Below are 24,812 nucleotides of genomic sequence, written 5' to 3' on the forward strand. Positions count from 1 at the left end.
GGAACATTAACGGTGTTGGTACTGAAGCCAATGCCACCATAAAGTCATGTCAAGAGGTTCAATATTCGCCAGTCAGCATTTGCAGTACTTGTATCTCCATTACAGAAAATAAATGTCAAAAGGAAAACATCAAAAGTTGTAGCAATGTGTTATTTAGACTTGATCAAGTCCTTATCCTTTTGTTTGAAGAAATATTACTCATGCGACATGGTGTAAGGGAAGGCCCTAATGAGATGCATGAGAAGCAGCCAACATTTCTCATTTGAGAAGAGAAGGGATGTACATGATCGATGTGATGTCATGTGCTATGATGTGAAGTGGTGTGATGTAATGTGTGGTCATGTGACATGACGTGATATGATGAGTTTTAATCTTTTTTCTTCATTCAAACTTGTAGTAAAGCTAAAGAAACAATGGGATATGATTCGAGCATGTCTCGATCCTGTCGAAAATTGACCAAAAACAACTCAACGTAAAGAGTCGCTTTGGTGAATGAAACATATATGGTGAATGTACATTAGAGAATATAAATAATGCAGTTATATACTACAGATTACAATCACTCATTAGCATATAAAACTGAACTAATCCTTACTTGTGGATGCATTCTACTATGACACTTATTTACTTCTTACGTTTGTCTCATAGCTGTATACACAGAATGCTTTGTGCATGGCATGAATTTTACAAATCCACTGGCAGTCAGTTAGTTCTATATGGGACTATTGATAACACATTCCAGTTATAAAACCTAAACTATACAGATCGAGAAAGATCTGTGAAGTGGTTTTTTGTATTTATCATTTCATCCATAAGCTGAAGGAACCTACTTCTTTCACTATCAACTGGATCATTCCCAAAGTCAGATTTATTTATAAAGTTCACTTCAAGTTCACTCAAAACATGGTTGGAAATGAAGAAGATTAAATATGGCATTTATTGCTTTATTGAACATCCTAAGAACATACATGTTCAGTCTTGATAATTTTTAATCTACAGAGCTGCCAGGTGAACAGATAAGATGATTGGAGAGATTACAGAGCAGCCCTTCACTCCTTATTCTCTCTCTCTCTACCTCTCTGTCTACTCATGGTTTACATAATCATCAGAGTTTATGCTTCCTATGTTTTGTCATCAACAGGATCATATATCTGTTGGAGCCTGCCCAGAATTACAAATTGTAAATCAAAGGTGCACTCGCATGTTATCGCTCTGAAAGCAACAGAGAACTTCATCTAAAGAGTATCGGAGGAAAACAGATACGTTGTGAAATGGCAGCTTCCCCCCATTTCCCCCTAGGATCGGTATATTCAACTATTTTTGGTGGAACATTTCAACATTGTCACTTGTCAATAACTTGAGAGAGAAATTGTTCATTTTGAAACTAATAACTTGTGGGAGAAATTTTTCATTATGAAACCGTAATTAATCACAGTTTTGACTGGTTGACACCGAAGTTTAATCAACATAGCTAGACAAGACAAACTTACGTACCCTACTGCTATGATAGCATACAGTTAAGAAGCCTATAGTGATCACAAGACAGATGAACCTAAGACTAAGAATAAATGAAATCTGGTGCAATAACAGCATACAGACATAACTTACAAAGTTAATGTTTTGTGCTGCTATTATATCATACAATAGCCTGCAGTGATCATATATAGACCAATGAAACCTAGGTGCATCAATGAACTCTGGTGCAATAACAGCATACAGACATAACTTACAAAGTTAATGTTTTGTGCTGCTATTATATCATACAATAGCCTGCAGTGATCATATATAGACCAATGAAACCTAGGTGCATCAATGAACTCTGGTGCAATAACAGCATACAGACATAACTTACAAAGTTAATGTTTTGTGCTGCTATTATATCATACAATATTCCTGTAGTGATAACAGACCCAACGTAAGTTTAAGCATGAATGTAATCTGGAGCAATAACAGCATACAGATGCAATTTAAAGAGTTAATGTTCAGTGCTGCTTTGATATTAAACTTAAACAGCAGTTTCAAAACTAGTAGCACATGATTTAATTAATGGCAATATTTTGTGTAAGTGTAGTATAATTCCTGTATTTCCTCTCTCTTTATAATGTGTAGAGGACAACCTCCCACTGCACTGACTGCAGCTACTCCAAAATCGTGAAGAAAACGTTGTTAATGTTCAAAATATATAGAAAGTTATTGGCCAAATGTGCTTTCTTTTCTTCACAGCATTCCCTTATTTCTTTTCTTATTACTACTTAATCTCTTTGCCATCCCCCCCTCTCCCCCTCTCCCCTCTCCCCTTCTCCTTTCCTTCTACCTTCACAAAAGGAAAACAAATAAGGTGCATTACTTTCTATAGTCAACAACACAACATTTGGAACTTACAAAAATTGTACTTTTCATAGAAATTGAGCAAATCACCACAAAATGGATGAGTAATCAGGTCTTGGGAAGATGATTGCATTTTTCTATTTTAGTAACTTCAATCTCTGACCACACATCTGATTATATTCAACTCATCTCTGCTTGGGGTGGATCCCCTCAACCACAATCCAACCCTATCACTTAAAGCAGCATATACAATACATATACATCGAAATAATGACTTTAGCTGGAAAGCATCATGAATGATCTCTACATTAGGGCATTTATATGTCACCGAAGTGGACTCAGGATTGCTCAATAGAGGAGGCGAGGTCCTACGGTGGTGGGGGGAGATGAGTGTCTATAGCCCCCCCCCCACCCCGTTGGTAAGGATGTCTACAGATATGGAGGGATGTCCCTGGTTCAAATTTCATATCCTGGTGAAGGTTGCGATTTTTTTCACTGTCAGATTTTCCAACTAATTACCACTTTTAACGGAAGTTCCAGAACTGTTAAAAATATTCGAAAAGTAAGATATATCACTTTGAAACATATTTTAGTGGTCATTTTTATCATTTCTAGATATTTTGAAGTTGGATATCAGTCAGATCATTATGAAAATGTCAAATTAATTTTGTTAGTTGCTCAAATTTATTACACAACTGGCAAATAATTATGCATTGTCTGTTAATTCAGAAGGGTGGAATAAAGCCTGGAAGTTTCTAAGACATTTTGATGTTAATAACAGACCAGGCTGGTTTCATCAAAACATTATAAACTTGTGCAAAACTCAGTAAATTGCTTTAAAGATTGTACATAGTAAAAGCTGGAATCCATTTAAAAATGCAGAATGCAAATGGAACAGGAAGTGAAGGGATTCCAACAAAATATTGCACATATGCTCTCGATAGGGAGTTGGTTAACATTATTTTACATCAATAAATCAAACAGAACGATAACATTTTTTGGCAAATATTTCTTTCAATGCTTGAACAGAAGCTATCAATGTTAGACAATATTAGTTTCAACCTTTTGTTATCCAATTTGTTTATTTAGTATTGGCAAATTAAATAAACCATTTCATCTTTTTCATATAAAAAAAAATGTTAGCAAATTTTACATATTTAAAAAGTTATCCACTGAAAGTAATGATAATTCTTTTTCTATGAATTTTTTATATAATTTTTCATTTTTTCTTTGCTTTTTTGTTATTTTATTTTCCTTTTTATCTTTTTGTTAGTTGGAGTATGGGCAAAAGCTTGTTTTGAATAGAATATGTACAAATATATCACTTCCAAGCTTGACTTGAAGTTTTTTCCCAACAATATAACAGACATAAGACATGCAATGATCCCAAAGTGAAATGAATTAAATTGAGTGGGGAAACCAACTGAGTTTTATATTGGGTTGATGATGAACCATGCTGATATGTTACTGACATTTGTCACTGATGCACTAGTTTTACTCCATGCAGTCCACATACAAGTATGAAATCCGAGCCATATTTTTCAAATATTTACTATTCATATTGAGTCATTATGAAGTCATAGCTTACATTTTGTGTGATTTATGTAGCCTCTAGCAATATTCCTGTTTAGATAAATCTTGTCAACTGGTCAACTGTCTGGATGGTGTGGGTGTTACCTAGGACAATTACATAGGTCAGCAGTACACAGATTATCTTGGACGTTTCGTACTGGCCCATGGATCGTACCCACGGTGCACCAGAAATTGAATATCTATTGTAAACCCGTTGCAGCGATTGCAATATCACACTGGTCGTTAAAAAGGACTGGTTCATCGTTTGACAAATAAAAGAAAAAGGACAGAGAAAGAAAAAAAAATTACATAGCAGCTGGATGGAACAACTTGTTGCAGTTCTCAGCTGGACATTTTTACCGCTGCAGAGAACTGAAAATACCGTCCAAGGAATGAAAAAGTTTGTAGGCAATTTATAGGATCAGGAAGCCATTTATTTAGAAAGGAGGTCAGTTATTACTCCAGAAATGAAAGTGATAGTCAAAATAAATGGAATCAGTAAAAATAAATGGAAGTTCCTATAAATTGACACCATTAAAGGGGACTGAGAAGTAGGCCTATTTAATAACACTTGAAAAGTGGATGTTTTCAGTGTGCTGTGTGTACGTGCCAGAGCTGATGTTTGGACATATGATGGTGTTCATAAGGTGCTAGAATTGATGCTATATATGTCCCCCAGATTTTCCCCTTGCCCCCAGTTCCACCAGTAACGCCACTGCTGCTACTTCAAGTTACCCAGCACTTTTTCCAAAAAACATTTTTGAGACAAATATGAACAAACATTTCTCTTCTTTGAAGTTTGGCAGAGATGAATATTTGGAAGAAATTTACAATTAAAATGGTGAATAAGGTTTAAAAGTTGGAACGAACAAGACAAGAGGGATGCTTATTGCATGTAGTAGACCTCCAGGAGATAACCTTTGACCTCTAATTCCCAGGCCATGCTGAGCCTCGTGACGAAAGTGAACAAGAGCTCTCTGGCAGTCAGGGTGCCATTGAGACTGAGCTTGTCAGGTTTAGTCAGTGCATTTTCTAAAGATCAATACTTTCTCTCCACCGATTGAAATGTTTTTTTCTTTACGGTAAGGCTGTTGATTCTTGCTTTTTGATAGAATGAATAATTCCACTTGCCACCGTCTCGCCCGTGAGACGCAAAGTTCAAAGACAGTTGGATATTGAACTTGACAAAGACACCTACTGCTTCACAAAATCTGCCGAAATAATTGGCATTATCCCGAAGTAGTGTTGTCAAAAGACAAGTTAAGTCAGGGAGAGTGGCTATTTACAGCTTGCATTGTTAAAAGTCGTGCAGAAGCTTTTGTGAAGAATAATTATCTCAGTTAATTTATCACAAAATAATAAAAAAAGTACAAATGATATTTGCTTTTATCAGGCTGACGTTGAGATGACAGCTGATTGCTTTGTGTACAGCTTACTAAAGCAATTTTTGTAGTCTTCATAAAGCTTTATGGAAGCAGTACTTGCATTGTGGGAATTGCACAGTGTCACTCAGCTACAATTAAGACACACTCTTGGAAGTGTTTGCAGCATTGTAAGTAAGAAACAGAAGCATGGTTTATGCTTGCAGGTTTATGATGACAACTGCAAAAATTGAGAAAAAAAATCAGGAAAAAACATGCATAATTTGACATTCTTAAATTAATTCATGTAGATTAGATATTTAGCATGGACTAGTAATGTGTCCATATCTGGACGAGGCTGGGGTGGGGGAGGCTTGGCCCACCCACCTCCGTAGCCAGCCTACTATAGGGAAAATCACTTAGTCGGGGAGTAACCTTTTACCTACATTGGCTGTAAATTCCAATCAGGACACAGCACAGTGTTTCAGTGCTTAATCATTATCACAAACTCACGACACCCCCCCCCCTCCTCAAATGTGAAACTCAAACAGGCCTAATCGTTTCTTAATTGTTCCTATATTATTTGTAAGCAAATAAGTCTATGTCAGCAGTGATTGAAGTTTTCATTCATTCAAGTATAATCGTTAAAAATGAATTATTTCTTAACCATTGCACCGGCTTGACACTAGTACTTGATAGCATCATTTTGCGCCTAGTTAGTTTTCCCTGTGAAAAAGTTCCTATAGGGAAGGTGGACATCCCCTTTCCCTTAGACCCCTCCTCATAGGTGTAGGAGGCGGGGGGCTGGGGGGCTGCAGCCCCCCAACCGGGCAATATGCTGAGAATTTTTCGGGCACCTACTGAAAGAAAAATAATTTGCTATGTGTTTTCAATGGTTAAACTGATATTATTATGATCAGTATTATTGTAACGACTTTTCAAATAATTATAACCAATATGGAAGGGTAATAACACGGCAAATGATTGTATTTTTAAGTACATGCGATGTAATAACCGACGCATGCCTATATGATATGCACATTAAGATTTTAAACGCACGCGGAGAGCACGAAAAATTTTGGTAATATTTTTTTGGCAAGTCATTACAGCCCCCCAAATCAAATTGGGCTCCTACGCCTATGCCCCTCCCCATTCAGTTGGGAGAATCACAAGGCTGGCGCCTCCACCTCTGAAATCCTACGCACGCCATTGTTTCTGATCTTTATACGTCTTTATATTACAAATTAAAAGAAGAAACTATCAAGATCACTTTCTCGTCAGGAAATCGAACCAATTTTTCATTTTCTACTGCACAGAAATTCCATCATGGTTTTAGGGTAATGTAACAACACAGGAATTTGATCTGTGATAATAGCAGGATCTCGTTACAGTTTTATGGCTATTTTATCACCTCTGAGGTAAAAATAGTAGAATTAATATGGGCAAGTCAAACAGGAAAGATAGTGAAGAATTTATCGCCGTTTACGTTAATTTTGAAACGGTTTGAGTCAAAGTCGTGATCTGTACACCAAGGCTTACGCACATGTTTGGTCTTTTACGAGTATGATGCTGTATAGATCCAGGTAGAAGTTACTTTCTAGCACTGTGTGGTGTGGGTTTAGAGTAGAGATGGTATAAACTATGTGTACAAATCATTAATCATATATTAAATATATATAAACATATATGTATATATAAATATGTATATATATATTTTTTTTAGTAATAAAAGTGACTATTCTCCATGACGAAATTGTTACCTAATCTTAAAAACCAAGAATTCAGCATAAATTGGAAATTCTGCATGTTTAGGGCACTTTTCATACTGAGTACAAACTTCCATTGGAAGAAGAACAAGTACAGGGTTATTGCAGAGAGCAGCTAGCTCCCTGATGGTTTTATATATATTTTATATTTGTTTTATATATATATATATATATTTTGTAATATTTTTATATATATATATTTATTTTGTAATTTATATATTTATATTTATATATTATTTTATTTATTTATTTATTTATTTATATATATATATATATATATATATATATTTTGTAATATTTTTATATATATATATATATATATATATATATATATATATATATATTTTAGGCTTAAATGACACTAGACCTGACATACATTCAAGGACTTGAAAATCACATTCTACAGCTGGGCAAAGACCTTAATTTATTCAATTCTTCGATACAAGTTCACAGCTGTGAAAACATATTTGATCTTGCATACATTTTACTTTTCCTTTACAAATGCTGTCTGTTTCGGTTTACGTCACGGTTAGGAGTAAACTTTTGTTGACATAGCAGCATAATTTATACAAATTACAAAGAATCTTCCCCATAACTATCGCAATAATATTTAGCCCAACGTATCTATACCCCCGTCATAGGCCAACGATGCCCGAAGGTCAATAGCCGGAATGCTTCTTGAGGCCCTTTACCTCTTAGCTAATGAATATCGCTCGAGGCGAGAGAACGGTCAGTGGAATCTTGAGTACCAATAAAACAGCTAGTATCGCATTGATCTAATAATGGAATATGCTACATTCGATTATAATTGAAGAGCTGGAACAGAAATTCCCTCAGATTCTATTATTGACACATCTAGTCTTGTTGAAACAGTGTCACCACCATCCTGCTTTTCTAGCTCAAGACATTTTTTTTCGCTCACAGGATGATAATTGTGTATAGTGTTTCTGTTCTTTTATGCGATGCGATGCGATACAATAGCAGAAAACAAACAACCAGAAATATATCACTGACATTTGATGGAGAAGGATGAAAGGATCCATCGTTGCTTAAAAATGAAAAGCAACAATGTCATACTTAATTACCATTAAAACATTAACTTTGTTGGACAACATCCTTCGCAATGTAGATCTCACAACTGTAAAGAAATTTCATGGTGCCTGAGAGACAACCGGGAAGCTTTCTTCAAAATGCACGGAACATTGTTGGCCCTCATACGGGGTGTAATACAGAGCTGATGTGACGTAACCAGAGGTGATACAGGGGGAAGCACATCTTGATAATTTTGTGCCACCATGTTTACTTTTTGGACACACATTCTTTCTTGGGTGATTTTTGTTGCTGTCAAATCCTGATTCACAAGGTATTATGAATATGCATAATTAACTATAAATTCAGTTGTAACATTTATTCTAATCTTCCCAGAATGCATCACTCCCTGAAACCTAGAATATTGTTTGATGGTACATATATATATATATATATGATTGAGAGGATGAAGAAATTACGCTGTGATTAACATACTCGGATGTGTTCTTCATTTCTTTCCTTAACCAATTAAGTCAAACTGCGTATCATGATATACACAGTACAGTATAACACTTTTATTGAACATAAAATATCATCCATCTTCATTTATAGGGAAAAGTAAAAGAAACTAATCGCAAAGTAAAAACTATAAATAAGGGGGGAAATTGCTTGAATTAAGTCCATCTATACTGGATAGATTTGTAATGCAGTGAATCATTTCTATCAAACCGTGCAGTAGTTACACATATAATGGCTAGCCATCAGCCCAGCTAAAGACACAGACTAGAATACTACTTTATACAAATGTTTGGCTGCTTCAAATTGACAGTTTTATCAAAATGCAGGCAATTATCTTGCATTGCACTAAGTTTAAGATACAACTTTTTTTTTCCAATTCCGAAAGCCTTGCATATTTCTGCTGAATGCTCATAATGTCATCTCTATTAAATCTAACAAAGAACAACTTTAATTTTTTTTTTATCAGTTTCAGGATATTTATATACCATGCAATAATTTGATTTAAGCCGACATATATATATATCTACTAGTGAAAAAAGTGTGAAAATCAATACAGCAATCCTGTTTTACCTAACAGCCACAACCCATTATGGATTCCAAGAATCTTTCCAGGCAGTTTTCTCAGTCTTTTTTTGTTCCTATAGGTTCTCTGCCAGAGCTTGTCACCTCAGGCAAGAACTAAAATAGAGATCATGTGAAAATCTAATAAACCTTTAACATAACCCAAAGATTATGCATGGCACATCAAGACTGGTAAAAAGTATAAAAAAAAAATAAATAAAAAATTGTTAAGTGGAAACAAATGTTTTTCGGCTAATATTCTTGAGGAAATAATTCAACTTGGAGAGAGTTCGTGATTCTGTCTGGATGTGGAGATAATAACCAATTACTTACTGTCTGGTATTCCAAGTACTTACATGGACTCACATCTGACTCAATACAAGACAAGTTCCGTTAACCGTAATAAAAAAAGGGTGAAAGAAACCAGAAATGTCAACAAATTTCATGTCAGAATGAGATTCAACCTATGACTCTACTACATGACACCTTAGCAAAGTATGTAAAGATCACATTTATTTGGCCATTAAACTGCACAAAGCCATGTTTTATGCTCTTAATGTGTAATGACGAAATGACCTGCTCTACGAAACGTGATTTTTGGTTGACGTTCCTCTGCAGGTGTTATGTTGCAGCCTGCAGGTTTTAATGTTGGAACCTGCATGTAATGATGGTTTTCAAGGGATTTGCTATATACATATTTATTAGATAGGTTTGGGTAAAATTTATGATCAAGCTGTACTTAATACATTACATAGTAAACTATATATTAAGTATAGACAAATTAAAGACGAAGAATATCATGTCGGTGATACATTTGGCAGTTTATATTAAATGCTGTTTTTCTTACAAGATAGTCATAAAAAGTATGAGATTCTTTGGAGAAATGGTGCAGTTACTTTTGAGCTTTATTATCAACTATCATAAAACCCAAAGGCGCCCAAAATCTAGTGGAATAGGTCTCACGGGAGCAAGTGTGGTACCATGTAAACTGTCAAATACTTGAATGTAATATGACTTTGGTAGCAAGATTTTGTGATAACATGTGGGGGGGGGGGGTGGGGGAGGGGAGGCAAAATTACTGAAATGATTTACTCACTAAATCTGATAAAGTCTTGTTTAAAAAGACCTGCTTAAATTACTGCCCCATCTTTTTCTTTCTTTCTCTCTGTATTTCTTGTAAAGTCTGTACTTTTTGCATCAAAATTTGAAGGTGGCACAGAGACTGGATTTATCAACATGTTGACAGTTGGATTAAACCAGGACACAGTGTTTCATAGTCTTTGTTTTGCTGTCTCCATGGTGACAGGTCCCAACACATTAATGCAGCTATCACATGAATGTAACATTTATTGATGAAGTGATATTCTTCTCTCTTGTTGAACGAGATATGTTCCTTTCCACCCTACTTGACTTAATCTGTACATCTAAACACAGAACATGATAAAGCACACTATCAGCAGAGCCAGTATCGGTGTTACCATGGCAACCGGCTGAATTCAGGTTGGGGGAAATTCTCCTGTAATCTCGAGGCTTAAAAATCCCAACAGTTAGCGGAACAATTTGCGGCGATTAAGTTATTCGGTAAAGGTGAGACTCCGCTGGATAGGTTTGACATCAGCATTTAATGCAAATATCACCAGTGACATATGAATATTTATGATTGACCTACATACTCAATATCAAGTGAAATCGATATTTATTGCAAACCAAAGAATGCTGCTGCGATAAAGCGCCATCAAACAAGAGTTTCCTTGACGTAACATGAATAGTTAGAATTATATTTTTTTGCCTATATTGTAATTAAGTTCCACTTGCTCATGAATATTCATGCTCAGTGCACTCTGTTTGGACAATTTTTGCTATACTGTACATGTCCACTTTCAAAGCACTTGTACTGACAGTATGAGCAGTATGAATGTCATGTATCTATCAGATAAAGAAGATGAACTGTTTGTACTGTCATATCTAGAATAGTTGAACTTATTAAACTATAATAAAAATAAATTAGGGTTTCCCATTTTTTTTTTGTCACATAGGCAGGACCTACATTCAATACTTGGAACAAATCCAGAAATCATATTCACTAAACCTACCAGCACTGATGCTTAAAATTTGAATGCCTTTCTTTACTCATGATTTTGTTGATTACCATCGATAAAAGTTCCTTCACATGACTGAATACAGATCCTTGCCCAAAAACTACACATTTCCTATCTCTTCCCCGTATAATTTCATCCCCACCACCCCCCCCATCCCCTTCCCACCTCCTTCAGTGCAATATATTCACCTTTACACAGAAACTTGTGTAGTAGTCCAGAGAGAACATATTTACTCTTGGCAAGAAAAATTCCTCAGGTTCTAAACCCACATACTCTAGAAAATCATATTTGTTGATAAAAAGTGATACAGGTGACAAAATGGGATTACAACCATCGATACTTCAGAAATTGAGTAATCCAAGTTATCTAACTGTTTATTTTCACTTAACACTAATGACCTGTTTTGTTTACTATCGTTACCACAGCATTTTACGAGTCGTTCCTTTCTTTCCTTTACTTTTAGCGTCACTTGGCGTGCAAAGTTGAATCGTTTTTGTGGTGGCATCATGTTATGTTAAGAATCTTCCAGGAATTCTTTATCAATATTTCTCATACTTGAGATTCTTCTTCAACCTAGTGATCTTCAAAGATCTGTTGAAATATGTCCATTTCAACTCACTGGGAAACTCTATCAACACATTAACATTTAGAGCCATAAAAAAAGAAACAAGACCAGTAATGTTATGTTATCCCATTCATGATTGGTGGAAGAACAGGTGGTTGCCATGGATAATGTGTCACATGACCTACAAAGAGTCATGAGATATGTCAAAAGTTTGCACGAAACAAATACATCAGAAAGACACCGACTTTTGTATATTTTGTTCCGATAAGTATTGTCACATGTAGATGGCATTAAAAGGCAGATATGCTGGTATAAAGTGAAGGTCTATGAGCTGAAATTGATTGAATGTAAACAATTCCACTTGTTGCTCGTAAATTATGTAGAAATCATAAAATGTGTCATGTCTGGAGTCTTTCGCAGACTACAGCCATATGGCATTTCAGTGCATTATCAGCCAGTGATAACAATACTTTCAGGAGGAGGCATTGAACTTTTGTTGTCTACTAAGCCCGCAGCCTCAAGCTCCCGACTGATCACAACCCTGCTCGGCTAGACCGTCGTTACGTAGAGAATTGTGGATAGTCGGGCAGTGTGTGCATGCAGTGGCTTCAGTTGGCAGCTTGGAAGTCTGAACCAACTGTAACCAATCACAGGGAAGCAATTTTACATGTGACCTAGGCGAGCACCAGTCGTTGAATTTACATTAAGCAGTTGTTGTGTGCTGATCAGTCGTTCTGTGTGCGGGGGGGGGGGGGGGAGGGAAGGGTCAGTTCTTAGACATATGGGGTCTTCATGACTATTGAAAACTAGGTCAGGGCAGACGAGGTGAGTTGGGGTGCGGTCAGTCGGCAGTGTGCAGCTGCTTTAGAAGACAAGATCATCTGGTGAGAATGTCTAGCATTCACAATAAGGATGTTTATAGCTTTTTATTGCTAGTCCAGCTCTTTGCTATTGCTAGAAGCTTCTGTTACATTTATTGCGATATCGTCAGAAGCATAGGACATAGCTGAGGGAGTTTTCCCTTGATGTTAGAACTTTAAGCTACTCCCAAGCTTCTTGTGGGCACTCCTTGATCTCTTCCCCTTAAAAGCGATCATGTTCTGTGTATTAGTATGTTGTTTAATTAAAAAAGTGACTGGATTATAGTTCTTTGAATCAAATGAATGAACAAGCAAATATGTGCACCCAGTCACAAAGTCTGGACGTACGTAGCATCATGCCGGAATTAGAATTGTTTCAACATATTTTACAAGTGTCATCAGCTGGTTAATTCTTGTGGATGTCCTTTGTGACTTTATATCCCAGACGAGGGTGTGGCCCACTCTGCCACGTACTTGTCAGAAAACGAGGTAGTACACATTCTGCAGTTGAATTTATGACTTTTTAAAGTTTGAACATTTTTTTCCATCTCAAAAGATTCTTGCATGGAGGAACAGGTCAGAAAGCAGAGAAGGATAAATACGTCATCATGACACCCTCTCAGACACAACTCTATTAAGGGAAACACCCATCCCTAAGGAAATGTATTTAACTACACAGAAGAGGCGATGATATATCAGATCTCCAGGGTATTAAATATCAGTCATGTTAGGAGTGGCAACTTTCTGCTTGCCTGATTGTAGAACAGAGCCACATATTAAAGATCATTTTATTGTCAGCCCCACCCACATATTACAATGTTCAAATTGCTGAAAAACTTTCCAAAAAAATTGTTTTTTCCTTCATATTATGATACTTCAAATCATTCCCAGAAACCGTCAAATTTGCATAATACGAAGACAATCAAATGTCTCAAATAAATACTTTAAGAGAATGAGGTAGTAATATGCCTGTTCCAGTTTTAGCGAATTGAGTAACCCTATTTTTTTCTCTTTTTTTTTTACATTCTAGCATACTGGTAATTCTGAAGACCTTTAAAGATTGCATGAATGAAGATATTTTGAATTTGGAAGGAAATGATTGATTATTGGGGCAATCATGGGTGTATTTAATTAGATGCTAATTAAAGCTAATTAGAGTTATCTCAATCAGTATCACATGAATTACACTATAAAAACATACTTCCTGTATGACATTCTAGACTTGCTGACAGCTGACAAACTATGTCATGTTTTGTTTCTTCTAATTTCAAAGGGAAACCATTCTGGCTGCAATTGGAAATGATTGTAATCCCGCTGGGAGGGTTTAATATAAGAATTTAAATATAATGAGAAGTCCCCGAGAAGATAAAAAGCAATCAACCCGATACATCTGGCAATTATGAAATTGAAGCAATCTCACTTTTATTTAGTGTGCCTGGTAAATTCATAGGCTGTAGTTTACAAACCCCTGCACCAATCAGAGGGCTGGGAAACAAATATGACGCGATCCACGCAGGAAAAATAGCAACCAAAATTCACGGTTAAATGCAAGGAGCTTAGAGTAGTCATGTATGCATATGTTATCCTCAGACATTGTGAGATTAATCTGCTATCACCTTTGTAAATAAAACACAAACAAACTAACTACTCTGCAATATTCTTGCTTTGCTTCTTAAAGAAATAAACATCAAAGTCTCATTCTGCATTCCATGTTAAACATAACTCTATAACTCTTCAATAACTCTACTTAAATCGTCTTTTGGTACTGCAGTGACGATGTACTTCTTTGGCCCTTATGCAGAGATCGGGCGATGAATTCAATTTTGGTTGGAAACATGAGCTTGACGATTAACCACAAGTTGAGGAAGAAATGATTTAAATTATATCTATTCACTATCAAGGATCTTCTAAAGATATCGACGAAATCTTGATTCTCAAATGTGTTCATTCACTCGATGGACAAGTAAAAATGGTGGCTATATCACGGAAGCGGGTTTTTAACAGCCTTCCTTCGCTATCCGATAAATTTTTCTTTTCCTTTCGACGAGAGGGTACCCTGAGGGTCCAAGTGACAGGAGCAGTCTTCTAGGAAGAGGGTACTCTCTATAACATCTATAAAATTCAACCAAATGAGTCATGTTTTGGTCTAGTATACTCTAGGTCAGTTTTATAAAAAGGACTTTAGGCAAGATAATTGATCTTGCAGACAAGCAAAGAGAGGAAGACAGGTCAGCTTGGTATCGGGGTTAATGATGAGGATTATCTCATTAACCCAAGATCAAATATCTATATTATTGGTGAGACAGTGAACTCCGATCTTCATTATATTTGGGAAGGAAGCTGTTAGATATGTCTATCAATGTGGTGTTGAACAAAGCTCATGGTATGTACAGTAATGTCTGCAGCCCCATTGAGCTGGTGTTAACGTATATTTCACTGCCATCAGAGGGAAGCTTCCCTTTAAAGCTTGGTAAACAAGTTATGGGTATTGTTGATTTTTAAATTGTTTTGGAAAATCCATTTTTTGTATGTTGTATTTTTTATAGGTTTTATAGGTTATAATTGGTAAGGAAAACTAGAACCTACAATCAGTTTGAGGTCCAAATTTGATGTCCGAGGGACTAAAACAACATTTGGTTATGTACAGAGAAAATCACACTTTCTTTAACACTGGTCAGCTCCTGCAGGGAGCAAATATTTTCCCTGCTATAAATTATTTATTTATTAATCAATATATATTTTCACTAAAAACCTTTAATTTTATTTGACCATCTGCAATTTCTGGTTATAAATATTGGAAGGATGGCAAATGCCAGAGACTACACTTTTGGATATTTAAGACTGTTCATAAGGATAATTTTGTCTGTTTTTTTTTACTTTTTTATTGAGACAGACAGCTCAACCCACTCTTAAAGTTATCCCAGTATCCTGTTATTTTTCAGTTAAGATCAGTATCTTAACAGTCAACAGACTCAACACACAGATGAACATCTTAATTTAATTGTCACAAGCAGTGAGAAAGTGTTACTAATCTTTCAATATTGTGATGGTCATTTCCATTTTTGTGAACGATGATTTCCCCAAGGTGTACTAGACTTTCGCAAGTCTTGTAGCAGTATACATCATCACGGATTGTGTTACTGACAAGATCGATGACTTCAGCTCATAAATATTCATGAGCAGTGATAGAACTCAGTGTGCACCCAATTATCCGCAGCCTAGCCAGGAAATACCCATATGACATGTTCTTGTTTGTATAGGACATATGCATAACGAGTGTGTTCTTTTGCTTATGGAAATGCATTTTTCTATAGGATATGATATATCCTCACAATTATTAAAGCCTATAATGTGAGAATGAGTTGAAGGAGACTATCATAAACCTTTGAATATTCATGAGCAATGAGGATGATGATCTCTATAATCGAGTTGAACTGTGAAAGTGACTGTGATGACTTCATGATGTGGTTATTAAATATCAAAAGGGAAAACATACCAGCAACCATAGCTCAGAGGTAAATCTATCTTTGACTGATGACAGAGCAAAACATTCTAAGTGTTCTGGTAAAATGTGCAATCTTTGATGGGAGATTGAAATGGGGATCTTTGAAACCTGTGTATGCTGGAACTTGATGTAAAGTTGGTCTGATGTCATAGCCGCACAGAGACATTTAACGTTGACACATTGTGTTTCTTCAAAGCTTTGCATCCAAAAGGGATTCTCCAGTATCTCAACTGAGGGTGCTGTCACATCAGTCCTAACATGCGGGACCTGTACTTTTTAACGATCTCTGAATGACATGCATGCGAACACGCTGGGTGAATTTGGGTCAATACTGACGCCGCGCTGGGTGATAGTTCATGGTCCCACCGAACGAAGAGAATACTTTAGAAAACACAAGTAAAGGTGCTTAAAACAGTCTGCTTGACTTAAACAAAACTCTTCAAACAAAAACGTCAAGACTAATTATAATATGGCTCATAAGATCTCTTCTTCAATAGCTACCACGATATCTACATATACCACTAGTAATCAACTCATGGTACGTACCATTATGTAACATATACCACTAGTAATCGACTCATGGTACGTACCATTATGTAACATATACCACTAGTAATCAACTCATGGTACGTACCTTATGTAACATATACCACTAGTAATCAACTCATGGTACGTACCATTATGTAACATATACCACTAGTAATCAACTCATGGTACGTACCATTATGTAACATATACCACTAGTAATCGACTCATGGTACGTACCATTATGTAACATATACCACTAGTAATCGACTCATGGTACGTACCATTATGTAACATATACCACTAGTAATCAACTCATGGTACGTACCATTATGATCTGAGGTCAAAGAGTGTAACTTGTCAAGTTTCACAAAACTATAACACTCAAAAGAGGGCGCCTGTAGTTGATTTTGGGCGTGACTGGAGGGCCACATTTTCTACTTCAAAATTTGGAACTCATCCCAATTACTATACACCGCAATCACTAATACATTGTAACCCTTCACTCTCACCTACACCGTAAAGTAGAAACAATAGTTTAAGGTCAGACCCTTCAAAATAATATAGAATAAACCAGAGCATTTTATATATAAAATTTCCATCCCATCTCCATCACAAAAGCTCTTAATGCTAATCTACTCACCCGCTCTCTGCTTTGCAGTACGAAGGCAAGACAAGACCTGAAAATAAACAGACAGAAAGCTCTTGAGATGTTGACTTGATGAATATTCAAGACATGTTATTGCACTTTGTGAGATGGTAATTTCTTTGTAACCAGTAAAACTGCGTCAGTTAAGTTGTGCTACATGCCGGGTGGAATGCTGATGATGTAACAAAGAGGTTTCGTCAATTCACTTGCGTCACAAATGGTGCTGAAATTACAATATCTTGCAAGACTTAATGATACTAATAAGGTGATACAAGTCATTCTTAAATTCTCTATCTTACTTTACTATGCTATAGTTAAAGGAAATGAAGTGTTCAGTATTATGTTTTGGTTTTTAGTTGATATTTGGAAACACTAAAATGTTGCTTAGTGTTGGAGATTTTGCTATGAAATCCTCAAAACATTGCAATGGATTTAAGATGTAACTTTGATTTTAAATTTTTTTTTTTAAGTCTTCTGATTCTGTCGCTATTTGTTCATGTGAGGATTTGAACTTCATTACACAAATCGTGCAGACACACCAAGTTTGAAGGAGAAACAACCTGACGTTCCTTAGGAGTATAATCATATCACTTCATTTGTGAAGCGTATATAAACGTAAAGCAAATATCTTTTCATGTCACATAATTCAGAGATATTTGTGTGTTTCCGTTACTGGCCAAGCTTGCAGTGGTGGCAGGCACATGTACTGTAATTAGTGTCTTATTGTTTTTGATGCCTTTAGAGATGCCATTGTTCTTCATCAATCGGCAGGCCATCTCAACAGATCTGTGACAATAATAACTTTTATGCACAGCAGTCAAGGGCTATTCTCTCCTCTGGTCATCTTTCTACCTGCTGACATTCCTAGAGTACTAAACAGATGTTTAAATCATGTGACGTAATATTGACCAATGAAACAGCAAGAGAGTTTCTTGTATGGCCACATGTTACCATGGCAACCAAATAGAGTGGACAAATACAAATAGATGACAGTTGACAGCTACAGGCCATACATCAACAATAAAACAACTTTTTTTTCATAGATATTTTTATCATTTCATCTTTGCAATCAAGGTGAAGGTCGGAAAGTATCCAGGGTCATCTAAAAGGTTGAACCCGGGCAGCCAATCCTAAAACAAGTTTGAATGCTTGGTGCTAGTACCTCAGGTGAAATCCATTTTCCCACAGATATGTCATGGCAAAGAAAAGTCTCACTTTACCACGGTCATATACCTGTATACTGCATTAATACAACTGAGGAGCCTAGCTGCACCACCATGGATTAGTAGAAATGACCAATGCAAGCAAATCAAAACTTAGGCATAAGTAGAAGGGAATCCGACTCATGGCTGGCTACATTAGTATTAGTCAAACTTATTCCTAAACCCAGCTAAATAGTGGGACTTGCTATGAGAAGGATATAAGCAACAATGCATTTATTATTGCCATATTTTAATACCAAACATATGTTTAGGAAAGAGTAACCTTTGATCCATCTACGGTATATTATGAGTATAATATTCAAAATATAATTTTCCACTCAAATTTATAAGTTTGCTAATATGTAATTAGCCAATATGTTGACATATACTCTGTGTGCTCTCTAAATGCATGGCACTGAATTCCAGCAAAGAATATTGCTGGTGATGAAACTACGGTTGGCAGTACTGGCTTCTTGGGGAGGATAGGAAAATTTCTTCCTATGGCTCTTATCCAGTACCCTAGTCCCTCTCCTATAGCTCCCGTTTTGCTCTGCCCTCAATCTATGGGCCAAGTTATGCCCTTGTCTACCACAATACAATCTAAAATCAAAAATAAAATCTAAGCATTTTGGGCAGTAGAAATAGAAGGGAGGTCATTGACCGGCAAGGTCTGGTCATAGACGACGCAAAGTGTTAAGAAGGTTACCGGTTCACTGTAGGCATGATACAGTAAGAGTGCTGAAATTGTGTGGTTGAGAGGAGACAGGTAAGCCAGAAGCGAAGTAAGCATTCTCTGATATAGTTTCCATAATGCCAATTTTGCAGCTGCAAAGATGATATCTATCAGTTTATGACTGAAAGTTTTTTTTGATAAAAATAGCATTCCAAATTTCAGGTAATAATAACCATTCACTGTGTGGGTTAATATACACCAGCATTTGTGAGTTTGCTAAATTGATCAAAACCAAATACATTCCAGGAAGTGATTCACAAACAGTAGATAATCTTTTCAGTTCTTGGTTCAATGTCTCCGACAAACCTAAATAACCTGATAAACTACTCTATACAAGTAGAATCTTTTCAGACACTGGGAGAAATAGTTTTAAAACTTTGTGAGCATACGCTGATTGTAGTCAGGTCAATTCCACCAGCTGATATTACAGGGGGAAAATAATTAAACTCCTATTACAATGAACCTTAATCTCCACCCACCCCCTCCCCCCCAATTCCCTTCTCCAGTCTATTCCTTTTCTTAAAGGCCAAATTGCATGGCTTATACATGCCTCTGTAGTAACAATAGTCACACACAGATCAATGGAATACCCCAATAGACCATCTTCTTTTTTATGAAACTGGCCAAAAAGGAAGCATTAATACAAAATTACCCGGCCACCAGCACCCTTACCCCCACCCTCTTCCACAGCCTCCTTCCTTAGCACCACATGGCACCAACTTCATGACACTGGTCACAAGGTCTCTGAAAGTAGAATATTCTTGGAAAACATAATACCATTAATATATGCATACCTTCTCAGGTAATGGAGCATTCCATTCATCCAATAGAGCACATACACGGTGCCATTGTGATTCTTTCTTTACACCTCTCTTTAATGTCATAGATCCGTTCATGGAAGCCATTTTGTGTCTCCTGCTCTGCTTTTCATTTCTTGAGATTCAAACAAATTAAAGGTAAAGGATTCACTGTTTTTGTGAATGACTCAGTCTCGGAACGATTACTAACCGATGACGAAAGAGGGATTCTTGAAGATTCCTTTTACAATGAGATTAGAACCCTTCAATTTTAATTGCCACTCTGCATTCTGTTATCTTCTTCTCGATTGATATAGATAGCTTATCTCTTCATTCATTAAGGGATTAGTTGTCACAGACAGTCCTCGACACCGACGATTCGTGAATTTACACCAATTATGTTTGTGACGGAGGAATAAAATCATTTACCGAGAAACTGCTGAGTTAATCGACTTATCAAGGCTGCTCAGTCAATCCATGTTATGAGCCCAAAGAAACAGCAAAATAACTGTTCAGGGTGAAAGACACCTACCCTAACTCAATTGGCTAAGCATGGGATCTTTCCTCAAAAAGTTTACCTTCATGAAACGTAAACAACTTAAATATTCGGAGCATCAAAAATGTTTCATTTCTCGGTCGTTTTTGTTATCACGTTTTAGCAAGAAGTAATAAATGACCTATCTGAAAGAATCTGAAACATTTCTTTATAGATTGGTGTTTCTAGCGGTTACCGGTAATCAGTCGTTTGGAGAAAAAAACTTGGCTAATGTTAAAGATTTCAAAGAATTCATCTTGCAACTTAGTTTTCCTGATAGTCAATTTCGCTTGAATCCCTCGGTTAAATTAATGCAACGCATCAAACTCTCCTCCGAGATACCTCACAGTTTCGAATTTTCTCTCAACTTAAATCTGATCCATCCTTGTCATCTTAAAAGGCCTGTTATGTAAATCATGTTCCCCTAGGCCTTTCAGTAATCTTGCTTTATTTTAATACATTCATGCTATTTTGTATCACTACTGCTAATATTTATGATGTAAACATGAATAGGATAGAGCACACTTTAAAAGCTCAAAAAGTTTAAAAAAATTGTGAAACAGATATGATTAATGGAAAAAGCTTCAATTTTTTTTTCTTCCCAGGTTGAATCTTGATAAAAAATTCCGAGTATCCTTCAACTCCAGAGAAAGCAATCTCGTAACTTGAATCCGAGTTTCACTTCTGCTGAAAACATCGTTCTTTTTCTTAAACAAGTTAAAAACGTCTACATGGCTGTCAACCTTGATGGATACTATATATTTTCTTAGAAAGGTTCATTTTTCCACGATCGCAAAGTCATGATTCTCTCTCTCTTCCCAAGTTTTCGATGGTGTTAATGTCACCGAGTGTGTGCAAACGAGTTGAAATGTTACACCACAAAAAGTTCGTATGTGAATAACGACGATGAATTTGACAATGACAAAGGCATCATGGCTTCAAAAGGAAAAAAAAACAATATCTTCTTTGAAAAACAGCGTATTCGCTTAAAAAGTCAACCCCAAGTAAAAATTCCCTGCTTGAGATACGTTTCCGACCGACTCACGAACGAGGGAGTACGATTTCGGAGGAATAAACCAACTAGATTGTAAAATATGGCGACAGTGGTATTAGCATGGTAGCATAATATCCGTGTATAAATATAATGATACTATATGATAAGTACTACAACTAGTGTAATGCTGTGCAGTACCAGCCACAACGTACCTTCCACAGGGTGAGCAAGTATAATATATTCGCTGTAAACCCACAAGAGTTAATAAAGTCTGCTACATGTGTGTACCATTATCTACCTGCATCTAATATATTTAGTTTCACCATGAATGTCACATGGATGATTGAAAACAACTAAAAAGTAGTACAGTGGAAACACTGATACTGCTTCAAGATTTTTCTTTTTCCACAAAAAAATTAAATTATGGGGGTTAATCCTTTAAATAGAAAACAGAACTATCAAAAAGATTATAAACTGTAAGTATAGGAGCTCACTGGCAGAATGATTGTATTTCCTGCTGAGAAGATGTATGCATCTTTTTAATTTAATAGCAAATTGGTATCGATCTGTGGGCACGCAGTATAGATATGGACAAGTTATGACTTATGTTCTGTGTTAAACTGTTTACTAAATCAATCTCACAAATAACCATGTGACATCACCAAAATGTGAACAGATCTCAAGTATCATTCTTAATTTAATCAATGAAAGTTTTAACTAAAGAGTTAACAGGAGGTTTCATTCTACAAAACCATTTATAAATCATAAATCATGATAATTATGAATTCATGGATTTTATAAGGCATATACCATCATAAAATGTAGGAAGTGACATTACTATAGGGGCCATGAGGGGGAAATTGCCACCCTCCCCCCCCCCTGGGTTGCCCCAAATCAGATCTGCTACAATTATCCAAAATATAGAGAACTAAGCAATCATTTGCATTAGAAACAGCTTCCGATGCAATGCATTAATGTGAAATATTGTCATATGTATATTAGATCCTCCTGCAAGCAGGAACTCGCGAAGAAGCCTAATTGGCTTATCAAAGCCGCAAGCTGACCGAAGTCAGTCTCTCACATTCATATTTTAACGTCCATGATTATGAATTGTTAATTGTCAACAACTCTGTAACTGGACGACATACATTAATCTGGGAGTGACTCGAACCGGGGACCTTATGATTGAAAGGCACCGGTGTTAACCACTGAGCTAACACTCCACAGTCATATGACAGCACAATTTTGCATCCAAGTCACTCTGCCACGAAATTCCCAACGGAGTGAGAAACACTTTACCTTAGATCCCCTCCCCCCATAACAGTGTTATATTTTTGTCCCCCCCCCCGATTACCTTGGCTGGTGCCACCACTACTGCATGTAGGAGCTAACAGTTCCAAGATGCCCTGCTACTTTTTGTACAAATCATTTTCTAAACCCTCACATTCCATTTCCAATCTTGTGTACATTTTGCTTCCTCCCCTCCTCCCTTATACCTCCTTCCCCTCAATCTCCTACCCAGGGGTAGCCTCTTCCCCCATGCATGCTATTGTCTACTATATATGAAGTCACCTCCTTCCCCTCAACTTCCTTACCCAGGACTAGTCTGGTCCCCAAGCATCCTATAGAATACTATATGAAATCACCTCTTTCACTCCAGCAAATCCACTGTGCTCATACTCAAAGTACTTTACCCAGCAAAGCTCAACCCTCCACCACACACACATCCCCCCCCCTCCACCCACCCCCTTAGCCTCTTTTCTGAGCTCTACCAATAATATGATATTTTTTTCAGTTCTTCACCCAAATCATTTTTTTTTCCTTTCTTCTTTCTCCAACTTAGACCTCACAGTTAGTATTTATTTTTCTCTGTCAATCTTTATAGCTCCAGTTTTGATATAATGATATCAATGTTTCCCCATATTGCCACTTGCATGATAAATGCCCTTTGGATGGGCCTCCTCTTAAAACTGCCTCATACCACCCTTGGATTGTAACTCTGTGTCTCTTTGATCGAGCCACGTCATGTCCACACATCATTAGATATATATACCTCAATCTAAAGAAGAGGCCTCCATGGATGAAACCATGCTAATCAGCGAGCTATACACACAAATTTTGTGTCCCACACACACTTTTGATGTTATCTAAAAATTATTACATTTTTCTAATTTGCAAAGCATACCTTATTTAAAATAATCCTGTTGTGATTCTGTCAAACTAAAGCGAAAGTTTCATTGCCAGACACCTTATCATTAAACTGTGGTATCAGCAGAATGTAGCAAATTTAACTTAAAAAGACCCTCTATCTGACTCTCCTCCCACCCTCTCCCACCCACCCTCCTCCTCCTCCCCATTCCTCCATAAATCCCTTCAAACAATATTTTATGGATAAGCTACAAATAGCAGATTGAGATATTGTTCTTTGGTCACAAAATTGTACTAAAACATGAAAAGTAATTTAAAAGACCTATAAATCATGTACTGTTCCCAAAATTTGGTATGCTTAATCTGCTAAAAGTATGCCAGGACTTTCCTAATATAAGCCTCGTCTTGCCAAACGATTATAATTGTGTTATCTAATTCTGGTATACATTTGGAAACCATTTATGGGCCATATAGTGTTTCAAATTAAAGAAACTCGGAGAAAAAAACTGCCATCAATCTATCACGCATGAAATTTGTTACATGTGGTATGGAATTTACAGCTATTAAGCTTTGCTTACAACAGTCTGCATTAATTTAAAAACAGAGCTATAAATTTTGTGATAAATAAAGGAAAAGTTGATCTAAAATTAGCTATATTTCTTTTGAGATCCAAGCAAAAGACGAATTCGGTTACTATTCTAATTAATCATACTATCACACAAAACCCAACCTGAAAATATCATTCATAGACTGCCTGTTGAAAAAGAGATACATTGCTCTATGGATGCAAAATAATTAGATGCAACATGAATATATATATGCTTTAAACGTCTAGCTTGCCTTGACGCACAACAACTTCAACATTCCTTTGTAAGAAGAATATTTTCTACAATAAGATCAAGTTTCTAATATTGTAAGAGAACCTCATGTTGAGAGGAGGCCCATGAATGCTTGCAAGTGTCGAATGACAAATTATACAAGTACGATTTTATTATGAAAATTTCTGCTGGCAAAGACAAACTATGTTCTCAACTGTAGCAGGAGCTTTCACGAAAAGTGGAGAA

At 36.3% G+C, this 24,812-nt stretch overlaps 1 protein-coding gene across 6 annotated transcripts in view; it reads right to left on the reverse strand.

The window, feature by feature from the left end:
* LOC139980298 (rho GTPase-activating protein 7-like) overlaps positions 1-24,812 on the reverse strand; it is a 175,483-nt gene that overhangs the window by 99,006 nt on the left and 51,665 nt on the right. For 5 of the 6 annotated variants that reach the window (XM_071991853.1, XM_071991852.1, XM_071991862.1 and 2 more), the window contains one exon: positions 17,334-17,370. In XM_071991853.1, coding sequence (XP_071847954.1) covers positions 17,334-17,370 — 37 coding nt within the window. Of the gene's footprint in view, positions 1-17,333; positions 17,371-20,068; positions 21,128-24,812 lie in introns of those variants that run through there. The other variant, XM_071991857.1, reaches the window with a different exon arrangement.

This window comes from Apostichopus japonicus, chromosome 14 (assembly GCF_037975245.1).
Source record: "Apostichopus japonicus isolate 1M-3 chromosome 14, ASM3797524v1, whole genome shotgun sequence".
Classification (NCBI taxonomy): Eukaryota; Metazoa; Echinodermata; class Holothuroidea; order Aspidochirotida; family Stichopodidae; genus Apostichopus; species Apostichopus japonicus.